This window comes from Biomphalaria glabrata, chromosome 6 (assembly GCF_947242115.1).
Source record: "Biomphalaria glabrata chromosome 6, xgBioGlab47.1, whole genome shotgun sequence".
NCBI classification, from domain to species: Eukaryota; Metazoa; Mollusca; class Gastropoda; family Planorbidae; genus Biomphalaria; species Biomphalaria glabrata.
In genome coordinates, this window is record NC_074716.1 from 24,171,894 (window position 1) to 24,185,567 (window position 13,674).

General features: G+C 33.9%; 1 protein-coding gene and 1 long non-coding RNA gene across 21 annotated transcripts in view; both read left to right on the forward strand.

The window, feature by feature from the left end:
• The first annotated feature begins 2,765 nt into the window (after positions 1-2,765).
• LOC106060548 (mitogen-activated protein kinase kinase kinase 15-like) overlaps positions 2,766-13,674 on the forward strand; it is a 48,435-nt gene continuing 37,526 nt past the window's right edge. For all 19 annotated transcript variants that reach the window (XM_056031688.1, XM_056031691.1, XM_056031694.1 and 16 more), the window contains exons 1-6: positions 2,766-2,915; positions 4,863-4,984; positions 5,450-5,672; positions 5,866-6,041; positions 12,325-12,400; positions 12,622-12,714. In XM_056031688.1, coding sequence (XP_055887663.1) covers positions 4,869-4,984; positions 5,450-5,672; positions 5,866-6,041; positions 12,325-12,400; positions 12,622-12,714 — 684 coding nt within the window. In that variant the 5' untranslated portion in view covers positions 2,766-2,915; positions 4,863-4,868. The remainder of the gene's footprint in view (positions 2,916-4,862; positions 4,985-5,449; positions 5,673-5,865; positions 6,042-12,324; positions 12,401-12,621; positions 12,715-13,674) is intronic.
• LOC129926626 (uncharacterized) lies at positions 6,431-10,915 on the forward strand. Of its 2 annotated transcripts, none has more exons than XR_008778335.1 (5): positions 6,431-7,751; positions 8,868-10,171; positions 10,290-10,354; positions 10,510-10,591; positions 10,699-10,915. It is a non-coding gene; the product is annotated as an uncharacterized LOC129926626 (long non-coding RNA). The 2 variants fall into 2 exon arrangements; XR_008778334.1 differs by having other exon boundaries at positions 6,431-7,304.

The window sequence follows — 13,674 nt, forward strand, 5'->3', positions numbered from 1 at the left end:
CTCAAAAGTAAAGTAGCAATCATACATAAAACACTGAACCATAATCTTCAAATACAAAAACAAAATTTAATAAAATACCCAGAAAGACACGCAAAGATAAAGGCACATTCCTCATCCCATATGCTAGTGCTATTAGAGCGTGGAATGGGCTGCCTGAGCTAGCCAGGCAAACCAGTGACTTGGCAGAATTTAAGTCAGTGGTTAATAACTTAATATGCATATGACTGAGTGCATGATGCGTAAGACGTAATCATCTTCTTTTTTGAAGTAACGTCTGTATTGTATAAGATAAGATAACGCCAAAGAAGTTAAACGGGACGACCGTTTTGGGGATGGAGGTTTTTGTCTGAGGATCAGACTGACCTTAGGGGTTTAATTAGATTATAAGTTATTAATCGGACAAAAGCTTTATATATATATATATATATATATATATATATATATATATATATATATATATATATATATATATCATGGGCGTAGCCAGGGGGGCTTTTGGGGGTTCAAACCGCCCCCCCCCGAAATGATATCCCCCCTGAGGGGGGGGGGGGGGAGACGGACTTTAGTGACTGATTTTTTGCTTTGATTTTCTTTATTTTAGGTGAGATTTTAATACTAAGCCATCACTTGCCCCAGCGCAGCCAAAGGGGTTTTGAGTTTAAAACCCCTACCATGGGGTTTTGAGTTTGAAACCCCCTAACAAGGGGTTTTGAGTTTGAAACCCCCTACCACGGGGGGGGGGGGAAGACGCACTTTAGTGACATGTTTTTTGCTTTGATTTTGTTAATTTTAGGTGAAATTTTAATACTAAACCATCATTTGCCCCAGCACAGCTAAAGGGGTTTTGAGTTTAAAACCCCTACCAGGGGGGTTAGAGTTTAAAACCTCTACCAGGGGGTTTTGAGTTTAAAACCCCTAACAGGGGGTTTTGAGTTTAAAACCCCCTACCAGGGGTTTTGAGTTTGAAACCCCCCTACCAGGGTTTTTTGTAGTTAAATCCCCTTCTTCTATAAAACAAAACACACAAAAAATGCAAACGATAATCCCCAAATTCCAAGTGCACAGTTAAGGAAGATTTTGATTTAAAAACCCCCTCCAAAATTTACGATAGACCCCCTCTTCAATATGAAAAAAAAGCAAATTATGCACTCAAAATGTTATGAGCGCTGCTAAATGGGTTTTGACTCAGTTTTAAGTTTTAACTCCCCTCCAGTGGAGTTTGAAGCAAAAAATACTATCAATAATAAAAAAAAAAAGCAAATTACACACTCTAAAATCTAAGAGCGTAGCCATATGGGTTTTGAGTTTAAACCCCCCGCCAGCGGGGTTTGAAGTTAAAAAATACATCTTCATGTAAAAAAAAAAGCAAATTACACCCTAAAATTATTTGAGCGTAGCCAAGCGAATTGGGGGTTTTGAGTTTAAACTCCTTTTCTCCAGATGGTTTTGAGTTTAAAATCCCCCTACAGAGCGTTGTGAGGTGGAAAACCTCTATCTTCAATATTACTCTAAAGCAAACTACAGTTACCAAATTATATGATCGTAGCTAAATTGGGTTTTGAATTTAAAAAACAACAATAAAGTCCTGAGATTTTTAGTTTAAAACCTCTAACAGATGATTTTGACGATAAAACTTCACTTTTCGATATAAAATCTAAAGCAAACTACAGTCACCCAATTCCAAGAGCGTATCCAAGAGAGGTTACACATTTCTACCAGTGGCGGGGTTCCATTAATAATGTGCAGTGAATAGTCATCTGCCGAAATTGAAAAACACTAAATGTGGCTCAAAAAAGATGGCTAAGAGAGATTTTAGGAGTTAGTTATTGAGATCGGGTCTTAATCAAGGAAATCCTCAGCCGAACTGGGAGTCGACCCCTTAGTAAAATTGTGACAGAGCGTCGCATGAGGTTTGCGGGACATGTTCTCCGACAAAATAAATTACGCATAATAAGAGTTGCGATAACATCCTAGTACAACTTTGCGCCACACATTCATGGAGGTCCTCGGAGCAGGTGAAAAGAGGCTTCAGAAATTACCAGTGACAGATTTTTGTGGAAACAGCTTGACGGCTAATGCGCCGAACGGCGCGGCAGGGTCTTAGTCAGTAATTATAGCACATACATTTTTGAAATAAGACTTTTTAATAGCAGAAAAATGCACTGTAGATACCTCAGAATATGCATTTTGTTGGCATTCTATGCCCGAAATAGTGCTTGGCGGCGGGGCTCCGCCCCGTTCTAAGGTGAGCACATAGAGCTCCCCCAGACCCCCTTGCTGGTAATGGAGGAGAGTCAACAATTTTTTCACTAACTCCAGGAAGAACCTATTCTAGGGCACAATAAACGTGTTCCAAAAGAATGAAGGGTCAGAATGTAATAAAGATTATGAACACACACACACATACATATATACAAATATTTTTTCGCGAGGGGGGGGGGGCGGGGGATGGGGAGAAAAAATCCCCCCTAACCCCCCCCCCCCCCCCCCGAAATAAAAATCCTGGCTACGCCCATGATATATATATTTATTTAAAATAGTGTTTTTTGTAGTTTTTTTTTTTTGTACAATTTAATTTTAATAATTCGATCTACATTAGGTCGAAACGGTGGGTAACGCTAGTCTTTTCTAATTACTGTGATTTAAGCGGGACGGAAGGACACAAACTAATATCGGCTATTTTTCTTTCTAGGGCTTCTAAAAAAAAAGTAATAGTAGGTAGGCCATGGTAGGCTAATATTTGGTTCAATTTGTGGCGACCTTCAAGGGATGTAATTCCCCGGAACTAGATCTAGACTGTTTTTATAAAATGGCGTAGTAAAGGAAAAGGTAAAGTCTTCCAAAAAACATATTGCCACCAACGTTGGAAAAGCCATTATGAATATTGTTTTTAGAGTTGCATTTTGATAATAAAAGTAAGTTTGCAGGTGTAAAAATTGCGGTAAATTTTCATATGGATTATTTGTTTCCGCTAAGCGTGTGCATTGGACTCAATTGGAGTGACTGGTACTTAGTTAACTTAGTTAGTACTACTGCTAGTACTGGTAGAGTAGTCAGTAACTCTGAGTAACTGTAGTCAGTGTAGACTAGTGTAAGTGTAGTGATGAGTCGTCTGAGTAAGAAGTAGAAGTTTCTCAGTTTTCTGAAGAGTAACTCTGTAGTCAGAGTAGTGAGAGTAAGTAAATGAGAGTCGACTCAGTTACTCAGTCTGAGAGTTGAGAGTACTGAGTAGTCTACTCAACTGGCTACTACTACTACTGGTGTACTCACACACAGTACTGCACTCCTGTTGACTGCTCAGTTGATACTTCTGTAATCTGTATTAGTACTATTACTCTAGTATTGGATATTGGTCTACTCAATACTTATATAATAAAATATAAATACTGTGAGTGTGATGTATTCAAATTGTTACTGTTACTCATTTACTGTTATGTTAGTAGTGTTAGTACTGTTCTGAGTCTTAGTGTTCAGCAGTTGTTTAGTCTTAGTAGTAAATAGTTAAAAAAGTACATAGTTAACATAGTAGATGAAGAAAATTCTAGATTTAGATCTTGTGACACTCTACTGAGTCTACTCTAGTGATTGTAATCAACTCAAGTGACTAGTCACTATAGAAGTACTGTACTGTAGTAGTATACTAGATCTAGAGTCTAGTAGTGACTTTCTAGTCAATCAAGAGTATAATAATATATATATATATGACTTTGGATTCTTGATCTAATAATAATAAATAAATCTTTTTTTTTATAGTTTTTTTTAAAGATCTATATTGTTAAGATTTTTTCTACCAGGCCTTCTGTAAACGCTGCTCAACACAACACATCTAATAAAAGAAGTTGACAACAAGAGCTCCAAATAATATTATATTATATATAATATGTGGTTTAATTAATAACCGTAGAAATATATCAACAGCCAAAACTACACAATCGGCTACTCACTGCTGCTATACTGTACTAACTTTACTAGACTAGTCTCCCAGGACGCTACATTTTTGAGGACATATTATATATTGTACCACACCGTCCTTGATGTCCTGACCTGAACTCCTTACACACTCTGACTCTGGTCCAGGAAAGCTTTTGATCACATGACCATAACACAGGTCATATTTAATTTGTATAATATTATATATAGGTACTAGTAGAACTACACCTTGCCAATTGACAGCTGTTGACCTGTGTCATTTGCCTGAGTCACGTGTGTGAGTAGGTTTCACACACATTAACCCAGTCAGCCACTGGAGCTAAAACAAAGGCTATTATAGGCCCCTATATAATATTAGTCAATCATCTTACATAACAGCAACAATGTTGCTTCAAAAGAAAAGATTACACCCTAGGTGCATTTCACACACATTTCAATCAAGACATGTATGTTAACCATTGTTTTAAACTCTGCTAAGTTGTTGTTGATGTTTTCTGGCTAATTCCATGCTCTAGTTCTTATGGCAATGGGGAAGAAGGAGCACTTGTGTACGATTTTGTCATAAATTTGGAATAAGAAAATATGTACCTTTGTCTTTGTGTCTTTCTGAGTATCTTTAAAGATTTTGTTTTTGTATAATTTGTAAATTATGTATAGTATGTTTTTTTATGTATAATTACTACTTTACTTGATTGTCTTCTTAATTTAGTTCTATATTTAGTGATTTTACCAATGGTGTTACTCTTAATCAAATGTGAATATTTATTTGCTATAAATTTCAAGGCTCTATTTTGCATAGAATCTGTTTGTTTCTTTATATAAATGTTTTCTTGCGCTGAGGGGTCCCAAACAGTAATTTAAACACAATTAATGCAATTTATTTACAAATAGTTATATATATAGAAGCATTTTTAAATTTATGTTGTTCTCAGAGAACCATGAAGGTAGTATGTGTTGTTAATGAGAATGGTGAGCTGAAGGGTCCTGCAGTCAGCAGTGAGCTATTGCTAGCTAGAGAAAAGGCTTTTAAGGAGTTACAGACAGTTGTTAAAGAGTAAGTCTTACCAATTTTTTTGGTACATAAAAAAAACAAATTAACATTTTTCTTCTTTTGTCTTGCTACTTTTAAATAATGTTTAACTTTCTGTTTGCTTAGCAGCACAAGTAGCCATACAACTAATAAAAAATGTTTGTTCACTGATAAAGTTTAATTAAAAAAATAATCAGACCTGATCACCTGTCCATGTTCAAGATTTCTTACTTTTTAAATTCAAAACCATTAACAAAAACACTTTTTATTGCTCTCATTACATTGCATTTGTAGCTCTATAACACTTCAATTTTAAATGTTTAATTTTAATACCTTTCTTGGAAAAGTACTAAGTACAAATCCTAACCAGGTTTCATACCTGGACCATCTTTTCAAAGGTCAGACCTTCACCTAATGCCTCCAATTTACAGCTTATGGTTAAATAACATTTAAAAAAAATATATTTTACTTTCTGTATTATCTTTCTAGAGCAAATGGCACTTTAGAATTAGTGCCTTTTCAGAAGTTAGACTTTGGTGAGACAGCTGTCCTTGACACATTCTACAATGCTGAGCTGGCAGTGGTGGACATGTCTCTGTCAGTGCAGCAGGCACCACTGTTTTACCATATTGGCATTAGGCAGTCAATGGGTATGAAACACAATATTGTCACCATCTTTGATTCAGATCCAGAGATGTCCATGTCACTCAAGGTAATTGATTATGAAATTAACTAATCAACTATATACATTATTGATCTAAATCAGTCGTTTTATATATTTAATGACATGTTATTTTAATAAGGTCATTAAAAATATGGCCGGGAACTGCTTTTATTTAGATTCAAAGAGAAAAAAATTGTCTTTTTTTTTTTTAACAAGCTGTAATTTCTCTCTGTTCTTCCAGATGTCCTGTCAAGCAGGCATTCTCTTTCTTCCTTACCAAATTGATGGCAATGGTCAGTGTGTTGTGAGTGATCCAGGAGCCACAAGAATGTCTGAACTATGTGTTATCCATCCTGAAACTATTGGGCTTGGGAAAAAACTGAAGACTATGTTTGAAGATATGGATGAAGATAATATGTAAGTATTAGTTGAAACATTTTGTGTTGTTGTTTTTTTTACTCTTGTTCCTGTCTGACAATTGAACAATTCTTATTACATTAAGCATCTTTATTCTTATTAGCTAATTGCTCATTGACTGATTATGACTAAGATTTTTAACATTGGAACCAAATGGATTTATATATATATATCTAATTTATAAAGTACAATGTAAGGTGTATTTATGTCTTTCATAGAAATAATAATCATTTGACCAATATCAATGAAACTTGGCATTAACGCTTCTTATATAATAGTGGTGATTTTAGGATATGTAAAGTTGCCCTGCAACAAGAGAGTTACTAGATTTAGGTCATTGAGGTATCTTGACATAGATTTTAGTTATTGAAACTGCATAGATGTCATTTATATATATGAGTGTTTCTCCAGTACTGGTTACAACTAGGTGTTGGTTCACTAAAAAGTCCGTATTTCATAAGATTGTTATTCAAATGTGACAATTTGCATTACATTGCATTAAGAAATGGTTAATCTATAAATTTTGATATTTTGAGCTCATAAGGTGCTAGGGAAATATTGAAATTGTAAAAAATGTGTGAAATTACTACCCAAAATGGCAGCTTTTGATGTAACACGGAACACCATGGTATGATTGAATTAATATCGTACTAAAACCAAGGGGCATAAAACTTCCATCTTTGTTGGAATATGTTAACAAGATCCTCATATTTCAATGTCATTATTTAGTTTTTCTCAAGGTTATCAAAATATTGATTAAACACGGCCACAAAAAGGCGTTTGAGGCGCATCGCGATGTGTCCCACTTTATACGGAATTACAATCCTCTATGAATTGTAAACAAGAAATAAATAATACGCTCAACATTGCATTTCTGTTACAACAAGCATTAAAGATTTCTTTTAAAGTATTTTTTTTGTTAAAAGCTTTCTAAACATGCATAACGAGCTTAAAATAGGTCGAGGTGTCCCAGATGAAGCGCCTGTGCTGCGTGTGTTAAGAATGGGATTATTTTTCCCACAACACTACTTTTTATGAATGAGAGTTCTTTTGAGCATCACAGGTATTGTGTAGAACAAAAGAAGTGCCGTTTCCGCTGGAAATACTAGCGTAGTAATTAACAGGAGTACGTAAACAATAGCGTGTCCCACAATTAACCATTGATGCGCCTCAAGCGTCGACACGATCAATCGCCGGCAATCTTGCACAAAAACCTCATTTAATCTGTTTTTTGTGATCTTTTGTGAATCAACAACCCATCAGGTACGTAGATATTTCATTATTCTACTGAAATTTAAGCTTATTACAAATAAGTTTGATTGCAATATCCAAATCGAAGTGCTTTTTTTATTACGAGGTTACTAAATTTAACCATTCAATCATGACGTCACGTGAAGCGTCTTGAACACAATTTAGTCTTAAATCGTAAAGTTAATCAATTTTAAAGCCTGTTACTAAACAAAAAGTTTATATTTCTAAAACAATTATGTTGATGTAATAGTAGACGTGTGTAGCGATTTAAAATAATTAATTTGTTTTTATTTTGAGAAGTAAATTGGATTAGGCGTTGAGGCGCTCCTTGGGACCCCGTGCTGGTGTTTTCCATGCATAAATTATGGCGTCACATGTAGCGTCTAATGCGAGTTCAGGATTTGTTACGTTTTCTGTATTCATGGAAGTTTTAATTAAGATTAAATGATTTTAATATATGTAATAAACTATTTTCATAATTAATCATTTTAAATGAACATTTTTTGACATCTTTTATTATATATTTTTTGTAATTTTACTTTACATCGTTTGGGGCGTTTCAGTGGACACTACTCCGTTTGTTTACAAATGGTGTCCTAGTTTGCGTCTGTTAAGTCCAAATAGATTTTAGTGATAGTTTGTTAAAGATTTTACAGTGTCAGATAATATTAGCTACATCTAAAAGAAATAAAGCGGTACTGTTTAAGAAATATTAAATAATTAAAATTTACTTATTACTGTAAATAAGATTTAGAACTATTAGATCTTTCGTTTGAGGCGCATCTCGGACACTTGTCTTTAAAACTTTAAAGAGCTTAACTCTAGATCTAGAAATCTAGACTGATTAGACCTCTAGACCTAAATCTAGATTTACTCTAGATCTAGATCTAATTATGTAATTCATTATCTAGATTTACTCTAGATCTAGACCTAGATCTAGATCTAATTATGTAATTCATTATATTATAGCTAGATTTACTCTTGAGTCTTGATCTAGACCTAGAGTAGAGTAGAATAGTCTAGTCAGTCTAGATCTAATTCAATATCTAGATTTAGATCTAAACTAGATTATTAGATTAGAAATCATTAGATCTTTTATGAATCTAGACTAGTGACTCTAGACTAGATCATTTATGACTAGATTTAGAATCTAATTTTAGATTTAATAATATATTTTTCTTTAAATTGACCAGTATCTAGAAAAATATCTAGAGACTAGATCTATATTATAGACCTATTCTATATTAAAATGTAGATAGTATCTAAAACAAAGTTTGGTTTAACCTGCACTTAATTTCCATTGTATTGTTTATACAGTATATTCAATTATATTGTATTCAGTTCTTTCAGTCTACCACTGAATGATTATAACTTAAGTTAATATAATTAACAGTACTAGTCCTATACTATTGATTGAGTCTATCCCTATCAAGCAATTATGGGCATTACTAGACTAGATTTAAATAATGCACCAATATATAATATATTATATGTTTATGAAATTTATTAGTAGGCCTATATTATATATAATAGATCTATTTATTTAGATACTTATACATTTTTTATAAATTACAGATTTCAGTAATGGAGTATCTGTTAGAGTTTCAAGGCGTCTACAAGCCAAGAAAGACTCTAAATTTACAAGCATCAAAGCCTGAGTCTCTAACACGTGTTGCTGTTTTAGAGCAGAGAGAAAAGGAAAGGTTGAGAAAAGCTGCATACAGGGCCTAGTTAAGCCCACATGAAAAAGCTTGGATAAACAGAAAACGCAAAGAAAGAAAACAGCAAGCTAATAGTCCACTTAATGTCATCTCAGCAGAGGTTGGTGAATCACTAGGTACTGGATTCCAGACTCCAGTGGCAAAAAGAATGGCTGTTTCAAGGGCTTTGATGAAATTGCCTAGGTCACCCAAGAAATATGCTGCAGTTTTTGATGGTCTCACACAAATATGCTCCCCAAGAAAAAGTAAAAGCTGTCCATGACATACGCTTTCTGCGCCTACCTGAGAGAAGAAAGCTCATCCTTCTAAACAACATTAAAGAAAGTATCAAAACCTAACTACACTCCACCAGCAAAAAAAAAAGTCAGATGTCTAGTGCTCATAGACAAGTACTCTGCAGTATCCTTAGTAAGTACAACAAACTCAGAGGTTGTGCTACTCATTTCTAACATTTGGTCAAGAAGTTTTATGTCCAAGTGCAAATCAGAACAAATTGCAAGAAAAAAAATGACGTGATTGCATTGCACAAAATGCCTTGGAAACAATATTCATTTTTTACAGTAGAGGGAACTGATCCCTCTCAATCATCTGTTAGTGCTCAAACAGGAAAACGTTTCATGCAAAAGCTACTTAACATAAGATGCAGTCTTGCTTATGTGAGTTGTGTTTGAAGATTTTTCTTTACATAGAGGGCATTAATAAATTTCTGATCAAAAAAGGACACAGAGAGCTGACATTAATAAATCCAGCTTCATCACTTGACTTAACTCTATGCCCAAGAACTAATGCCAATTGTTTTCATAAGCTGCAGTGCATTGAAAGATCATGTAGCAACTGTGGTGTGGATTTAATTAACAAGTATTGAGCCTTTAAAAGATTGCACAGATGAATTAGCAGAGTGGAGTATAGTATGTGGTCAAAGATGACGGATGAGTATGTTCAGAGTGATGGTACACTGCAAAAGGTATCAAAGTGGCGACCAGTAAATAAAGAAGGATCTTTTAATGACCTAGTGAGAGGTATTACACCTAACACTATTGCTTACAGAAATAGAAGCTGTTTCTGCTATCCATACAGAAATTCATATATATGGCAGTCAGTGCCTGCATGATGAAATATGTGGCTCTTGGAAGGTGTTCAAACTTCAGAAACAAAATGGTAAGTACTTGTATTTATTTATTTTTAAATAGCACTTTACAATTATCTGAGAAAAAAACATTATTCATTTTAAAATTACGTAATTGATTTCTAAATGAAATTGTTTCTTTTTCTTCAGTAGTGCAATCTCAGTCAAATCTTGAAGACTCTTTGGATGTCAGTCCCATATGCTCAAATTCAAAGGTAAAGAGCTTTTACATATAAACATTTTAAACATTTTCATTGAATCTTATGTTACCTGTATTGTATAAGTTGTTTTTTAATAATATACCTTGCTAAATAATTTTAGACTCATTTTAGAAGTTAAGTATTTCAGCCTCATGTTGTTGTTTTTTCAGGCCCAAACAATTTTCTTCACTCATCAAAAGTACATTGTAAATAGCTGTGTGATTGTCAAGTATGGGGAAATATTCTATCCAGGTTTAATTTTTTGCACTGTGTACCTTTTTATTTCAATAAACAAGTTCAAAGTATGTTTTAGATTGAAGTATTAACTTTTCAACATTGCTGGTAATTTTTTCTAACAGGAGTTGTGATAGAAGTCCTGGATGATCAGCGCAGAAATAATTTTTTAAAAAGGCACAGAAATTAAAGAAATATATAAATATATATCCAGAAGTGCAGGACATACAGTTAGTGTATGCAGACATGATTGTTACTGAAGTGATGTTGATACCAATGGCAATAGTTTGAGAGTGGAATGTTTTGATTTCTGAATTTGTCAAATAAAATTTGTGTACAGTTTTATGTTTTCTTTTCATTCTTTTTTTTTTCAAACCTTTTTCTGTGTGTTAAAACTAACAAAAGATATAAAATATATATTTGTCAATAATTAAAAATAATAATGATCATTCACTTGTGCACAGATAAGACAAAAATATAAACTTATAAACATTATTTTAAAAAATGGTGTCCCATGAAGCACCCGCGACATTTTGTGAAATTAAAGCAGCATTTTTACAAATGGGTACTTTATGACTAGAATAGTGAACTTAATAACAAGTCTAATGGATCACTTTAGTGCAAAAATAAAATAATTTCTATATTCTCACAGAATATCTTTTAAAAAAACTTTAACTTGTAGTGTCACAGGTGCTACGGTGTCCCAAATTTTGAATTGAGCTCAAATCCACTTTTTCTATGCAAAAGCATAAATTTCAGTATCTAAAGACTAATATCAATAAAGACAGTTATATTATGCTAAAATACAATGAATTTATCAATTGGTCGTTGTTAAATTATCAAGTGGTGTCCCGGTGATGCACCTGTGACGCAAAAGGGGGTACCCCTTGAATAGACACTGCTGTCAAAATCTACATCTTGCAATTCATTTTCTATTGATAAATTCTTAAAGTGAACTGGTTGAAGAAGTGAATACAGTTGAAATGAAACCAAAAACTTCAACTTTAATTTTTAGCATAATGTGACACTTTTTGGCACCAGTACTGGAGAAACACTCATATATAAAAACCTGAGCAAAGCCAGGCAAAAAAAAAAACATAGCTAGTATATATATATATATATATTGTTGGCCTCCCTCAGTCGTAGAAGGACTAAGGTTTATTTATCTGACACAATAAAACAAGATGAAAGCTTGGGAATTATTTATAGTTGGAACAGTGTTGCCCACAGAGCAGTTCCCTCCATCCATGCAGATGATGTGTCCAAAAGAACAGCAAATATCCAATACAGTTTTGGGATCAGTAGTGTCTCAGAATCTGCCAAATTGTGTCACTGTGTGCCACAAACTGTGCCAAAAGCTGCCTAAGGGTCACCAGCTCCTGATTTTTCCTCTTAGTTGTTGAATAAAGACTTTCCCATTTTGGGTATAGCCACAAGGCAGCAGAGGTTTGGATTCAAAGTTTTCCTTCCAACCAAAGCTAATGAGCTCCTACCCGAAGCTTACTGGTTTAGGCCCCAGTTGCTCGCCTTTTCCATTTCTCCTCTCAGTGGTAGCAGTTCCACTGGTCTCAATATCTGATCCGCACATGAAGATCAGGGGTTGGACTGGTTGTCAGTGGCTTTTTGAGATGCGTTCCATTCGAGGCATTTTATAGGTAATGCTGCGCTTAAATCAGTTACCATTTCCTGCGATATATACTTATATTTATTTGTAATGAAAAAAAAGTTAAAATTAATCTATTTCATCCTAGAATTCACGCTAAAGAACGATTTTTAAGTGATCTCAGGAAAGCCAGAGAGACTTACAAAGGAGAAGATCTAAAACAGGTTTGTTCATAACATAGTTTGTGTTTTACAAATTTATAGAGTTTATTAATATATATTTTTAAATTTCAGCTATCTTTAGAAAAGGGTTTCCTTTGCAAACACACACACACATGCTATAAATATGTTACATTATCTTCAAGCAAATCTTTCTTTCTTCTTTTTTTTTTTTACATTTTAATTTATAGGCTAACTATATATTTATATATATTAATACTTAACAGGCCTTATTGGGAATGCGTAGAAGGCTTGACGACCCCCAGTTGTTAACTGTAGACACTGTATTCAATATGCTGATTTCCTTCCGAGAGGTCCAGGTCAGTATATTTCATACATTTAAGTCTTTTTTTCTCAATCAATGTTATAGAGAATCTTGTCCAAAAATATTTTCCCAACTCATTATTACTTCAATTAGTCAAATCAAAAGAAAAAAAAAAATCAGGATAACTAAGAGAGTTAATGCTTTCACACATACTCATACATACTACTTGCTTAGTAAGCAATTAAGTTGAAAATGGAGGGTAAAATATTTTTGAGCATGTGAACATAAAAGGATTTGTGCTTTGAAAACTTAAAGTAACTAACTGTTCCAGCCATTTTGATTTCATTAGCTCTTTTAGTATTAGAGATCTGAATGTGACAGATGGAAAATCAGTCAACATCAGAGATGCCTACTAGTATGGATCCTGCGTATTTAGTAGGCATGTGAATATGAAAATAGCAAGTACGATTTTTCATCTAAAAATGTGCTTTCCCTACCCAACTCAAAAAAATAGGAAAATAAAGAATGCAGTTTTGAAGTACATGGTCAGCATTCTCTGGTGACATTCTACAAGGGCAGATTTCACTAGTTTCAATGTCAGTTTATTTCGATTCTTGTGAATTCAAACTGATCAGGAATAATTCTTAATTATTTGATTGGTTAGTTCTAGACTAAGTCTAATTCATCAGGCTTTTATTCAATGTAGATCTATGTATAGACCTAGACTAGATCACAATCTGTATTGAATAATAGAGTCTAAGTCTAGTATTGTATCTTATGATGTGATGGATGTCAGGCAACTCAGATTGATGTAGATCTAGATTTAGAATTATTTTACAAGCCACCCAATTCTGGAAAGAGTTCTTTTGACAAGGGCTGAGGTTTTATTGGCAGAAAGGGTGGCTAAGCTAAATCTCCCTTTTAACATTGTTGACACATGAATACCATGACAAAGGGAATCAAATTGATTAGCCCCGTCTATAGAATGGCAGAAAGTATCTCCTGCAGCAGATTT